The sequence below is a fragment of the Bos taurus genome, chromosome 3, assembly GCF_002263795.3.
Source record: "Bos taurus isolate L1 Dominette 01449 registration number 42190680 breed Hereford chromosome 3, ARS-UCD2.0, whole genome shotgun sequence".
Classification (NCBI taxonomy): domain Eukaryota; kingdom Metazoa; phylum Chordata; class Mammalia; order Artiodactyla; family Bovidae; genus Bos; species Bos taurus.
The window spans coordinates 82242006-82246653 of NC_037330.1; the positions used below are offsets into that span (position 1 = coordinate 82242006).

The window sequence follows — 4648 nt, forward strand, 5'->3', positions numbered from 1 at the left end:
ACTGACGGTGTTTTGCAAACAGCACCCGCATAGGGCCGAGCTGACAGTACTGCTACCCGCTCCAGTTTTAAAAAGCAATTTCGCATACGTAATTGCAACAGCTAAATTAATTACGAAATAATTAGAATTGATGTCATTTGAGGATGTGTTGGTGGTGATGGGAACTGACTTTCCGCATCTAGATGTTTCATTTCTACGTTAATACTTATGGTTGCAACAGCTGAAATGCACATTAAAAATAATCCACAAGGACATTTCTCCATTCCTGCTTTGTGATCTCCCATTTCATACCAAACTAGCCTAAGGTACTTTTTTAAAGTTTAAGAAACGGGGTGAGGTGTATCTGTTTTAAGAGGATATTAAAGGTTTATTTCTTGGCCTTTGGAAAAGCTGTGGGTTGGTAAGAAAACAAACATTTACAGGAACCCTTCAGATATCGAAATTATGTTGTGGATTGATTATTGCCATAGAAAAGAGGCATCTTATTTGAAAATATTATGAAAAAACAAAACAACTATGTATCATCTATGAAGTTCATATAGGTAATACAACTTCACTACAAAATTTAAAATGCTATTACATATGTTTAAAAAGTTAACTGGGTTTATTACCACTTCCACTTAGGGTATGAAAATAGTTTGGAAAAAATCAAGGCTTTAAATGCTAAGATGAGGGAAATGTTTGGAATTAACATTCTTTTGAAAGGTTAACTGAAATGATTAAGAACTCTCATTTGGAAAGTTTCCATTGTGAAAGATGAAGTCTGATGTTTAAAAATAATTAAAATTGTGCTGAAGTTTAGAATTAGGTTGGTTTTTTAAATGGCAGCTTACTTTATCTTCAGAAATATCTAGTCATTTAGATGTAACGTATTGATAGGAAGAAAATCACCACCTACACACCCATGTTATGTGAAAACTAAAAGAAAATATTAGTACAATTTAAATTAGGCATATTTTTCCAATTAAATTTTTCTTACACTCAAATTATGAATTAGCAAAGTTTGAAAAGGTCATTCCTTGAAACTCATCTGGGAAGAATAAAATGCAAATATTATTTTAAAATCTTGTCATTTACCTCAGACACCTAAATGAAACATTAAGCTGAGCCTTTAAAAATTTTATTTACAAAGTTGTGTACAACACGATGGAATAACATTTAGAATACCATATATATTCATTATATATAAACAGACTTTTATATAGAATGACTTTCGTCTTCTGAAAATTTTATATTTAAAATCTCCCAACGTCTCTATACATTTTTTCTCACATAAAACTGCGGAGAGTGAACCTTCAGAAAAAATGAAAGTTCAGAGCTCTAAATCTACTGAATTTTTTTTTCTTAAAAAAATAAAAACCCCAAAAGGAAAGTCAATAATTTTTATACAAATATGTACAAAGAATTTCCCTCTCATCCCCCAGGTACTGAGAGCAGGCGCCGTCCGGGTACAGTTTTGGAAAAATCGGTTTTCGGTTTTACCTGTACGGAAAGATATTCCCCGCGGGCGCGCAGTGAGAGTTTGCTCCGCCAGCCTAGGTGTGCAGGACTGGGTGGAGGCCGCCGAAGGTCGGTGTTGAGGGGTCGAGGGGGAGGAAATGGAAGAGAGGCAGAGTCCAGGATTGGGCAGGGGGGCCAGGAGCGGGGCGGGGCGCGCAGCTTGCAAATTGCAGCCGACAATCCAGGCCGCTGCCAGGCCCCGCATCCCGGCCACCAGCGCGTCCCTATTGAGCGGGCCACTTGGCTTGAGCAGCGGCGGCGGCAGCAGCGGCAGCCGAGGCTGCAGGCTGCAGAAACTGTCCAGAGAGCGGTACGCTCAGAATCGGCGCGATGGTCGCCGTCGTCCGACTCAGTGAAAGAGGCTGGTGCGTGGCCATGAGCGCTGCCGACTGCACGGTCCCGGGCGGCCGCAGGAAGGACTGCGCGGCGCCACCGCCTCCGCTACCCGCGGTGCCCCCAGTTACCCCGGCGCCCCCAGCACCCGCGGCCGAGCCCCCGGGCGCCGCAGGGCCCCCTCCGATGATATTCTCGATGCTGAACGACGGTCGCGCGCTCGGCTCGGACTTAATGAGCGACGCCGTGGTGCCCGCGGCGCCCGCCGTGCCTGCGGCGGCCGCGGCGGCTCCTAAGCTGTTGAGCTGCAACTGCAGGCCCGGGCCGAGTTGCGAGCCGAAGGCGGCCGCTTTGCGGCCCAGCTCACCCGAGGGCAGCAGCGGCACGGCGGGCGGCAGCACGGGGGCCACGGGCGGCAGCGCGTACGGGTACTGGAGCGCCGCGGCCGCCGCCGCAGCTGCCGCGGCCGCCGGGTGCGAGTAAGCGCCAGCCGCGGCCGCAGGGTGCAGGCCGTAGGGGCGGCCGTAGGGCCCCGCGGCACCGGCCGCCGCCGCCAGGCTGTAGGCGCCGAAGCTCTGCATCATGAGCGCCGTCTGCTCACGCAGGTGCTCCTGCTGGTGGCGCTTGAAGCGTTTCCGGCGCCGCAGGAAGCTGCCGTTGTCGAACATGTCCTCGGACTGAGGGTCCAGGGTCCAGTAGTTGCCCTTGCCCGGGTTGCCCGGTTCACGGGGGATCTTGACGAAGCAGTCGTTGAGCGAGAGGTTGTGGCGGATGCTGTTCTGCCAGGCGGGGAACTTCTCCCGATAGTAGGGAAAGCGGTTGCTGATGAACTCGCAGATGCCGCTCAGAGTCAGCTTCTTCTGCGGGCTCTGCAGGATAGCCATGGTGATGAGCGCGATGTACGAATAGGGCGGCTTCACCAGGCTATTCTTGGGCTTGCTCGGGGCCAGGCCGCCCGCCGCACCGCTGCCGGAGCCGGGCCCGCCACCGCTCCCGCCGCCCTCCTCGCCGCCAGCGCCGCTCTTGCAGCCGTCGGCCTCGGATGCTCCCGCCTCGCCCCCTGGCCCAGCCCCGGCTCCAGCCACCTCTTTGGGCAGTGCCAGGGGCTGCTGGTGCGGCTGCTGAGGCTGCCCGTGGTGGGGTGCCACCGGCGTCACCTCGTCCGCCTCGTCCAGGCGCAGCTCGGGCGGCCCCGCGGGACTGTCGCAGCCCCCATCGCTGTCTTTCTCTTCCAACGCGTCGTCGCCCTCGCCCACCACATCGATGTCCACGTCCTCGGCCGTTAGCACCGTCTGGCCGGACATGTCGCTGGCGCTGCCGCCACCGGAGAGGGTCATCCCTCCTCGGGGTTGGTGGCGGCGGCGGGGAAGGAGCGGCGCGCGATGGGCGTCTTCAGGGGCTGCCGCCAACCTCAGGAAAGGGGTTTGGGGCGCCCCCGAAAGACAGGGGATTAGGAGAGGGGAGGGGGGCGTAGGTGGTCCGGGGCCCTCCCGGTTTGGCTCACAGTCGGCGGCCGGGCATCGCACGACTCGGGCTGTGCCGTCCGCCCCGCGTGTCAGCGCTCCGCAAACTCCAGCTGTCCCTGGCGCTCGGTACTAGGCGCTCCCTGCTGCCCCCGGCAGCGGCCCCGGACCCGGCAGCTTCTCCACGCCGCGCCCCCTCACTTCGCCTGCCTTCCTCTGCCTCCGGCCCGGGCGTGGGGAGCAGGAGCGGTGCCGGCGGGCGCGGGACGCGGGGCGCCGAGCAGCTCAGGAGGGCGCGGGCAGGGGCAACCGGGGGAGGGGGTGTCAGGGACGCCGAAGCCCCCGCAGTCGAAAGTCCCGTTTTAAGGACTGGCCTGATAGATTACTTTCTACTTAAAGATCCAACGGGAGGCGGGGCCACGTGACCGTGCGTGACGTCAGGGCCGCCGCGGAGCCGGCCAAACTCAAGTTGGTCGAGAGAATTGTCAACAAAGGGACAAGGGACGCGCAACTCCGCGCCGCACCGTGCGCCAGCATCCCGCGGGGCCCAAGGGCGCCTGGGACCGCCCTGGGACCCCACCCTGGGCTGGAGCCTGGCGAGGGGGTCGAGGGAGCCTGTGGGTGTGAGTGAGGGTGGGTGCGTGTGAGCTAGGGAGGGTGTGGGCCCGGGAGCCCCCGCCGGATCCGCGGCTCTGCTTCCCTGACATATCCGCCCCCTCTCCCTTCCCCGCCCCCCCTCTTGCCACCCGCCCTTTGCCAAAGCTCCCTAGGCATAGAATGTAGGACAAGATTCACATCCTTTTTTTTTTTTTTTTTTTTTAAGAAAAACTTGGTAGTCTCAGTTTTGTTTTTTTGATTCTTTTTAGCTCTAAAGATTAAGGGCAGCGCCCCGGTTCTGTCTTGCTAATTAGACTTAAGAGCCTCTCCTGCCTCAGTGCTTAGTCGGCGGAGACACCTGCTGAGGGGAGGCGCTCCTCCCGCTAAAGTCAAACCACAGGGTCCTGTCTTCGGTTTCCTGGCTCGATGTGGGCGTGTTTATATGTATGTGTGTGTAATAATATATTCCCCCCCCCTCCCCCGCTCGGCCACAGCAGCATCAGTTGGGATATCCGAAGGTCAGAAAATGGCTATTGATTAATCTATCAGAATAGTTGCAGAGAGAAATAAAAAGGACGTAAAATAACGGAGAACCTATAAATAAAGCCGCAACTAGCTGCTCGGAGTTGTTAAACGACTTAGCATGTGAAAAAGTCGGAAATGAGGCGCTGGGGAAGGAGCCGGCATTGGCAGCGGCCTGGGTAAGTCGAGTGGGGACGGGAAGAGGCTTCGGGCCTCTAGGTTAGACGCCGCGC

At 55.6% G+C, this 4648-nt stretch overlaps 1 protein-coding gene across 1 annotated transcript; it reads right to left on the bottom strand.

The window, feature by feature from the left end:
• Positions 1 to 1104: 1104 nt before the first annotated feature.
• FOXD3 (forkhead box D3) lies at positions 1105 to 4358 on the bottom strand. Its single transcript, XM_005204527.5, has one exon. It carries the CDS (start codon positions 3168 to 3170, stop codon positions 1725 to 1727), a length of 1446 nt encoding a protein of 481 aa, XP_005204584.1. The 5' UTR covers positions 3171 to 4358; the 3' UTR covers positions 1105 to 1724.
• Between the last annotated feature and the right edge of the window lie 290 nt (positions 4359 to 4648).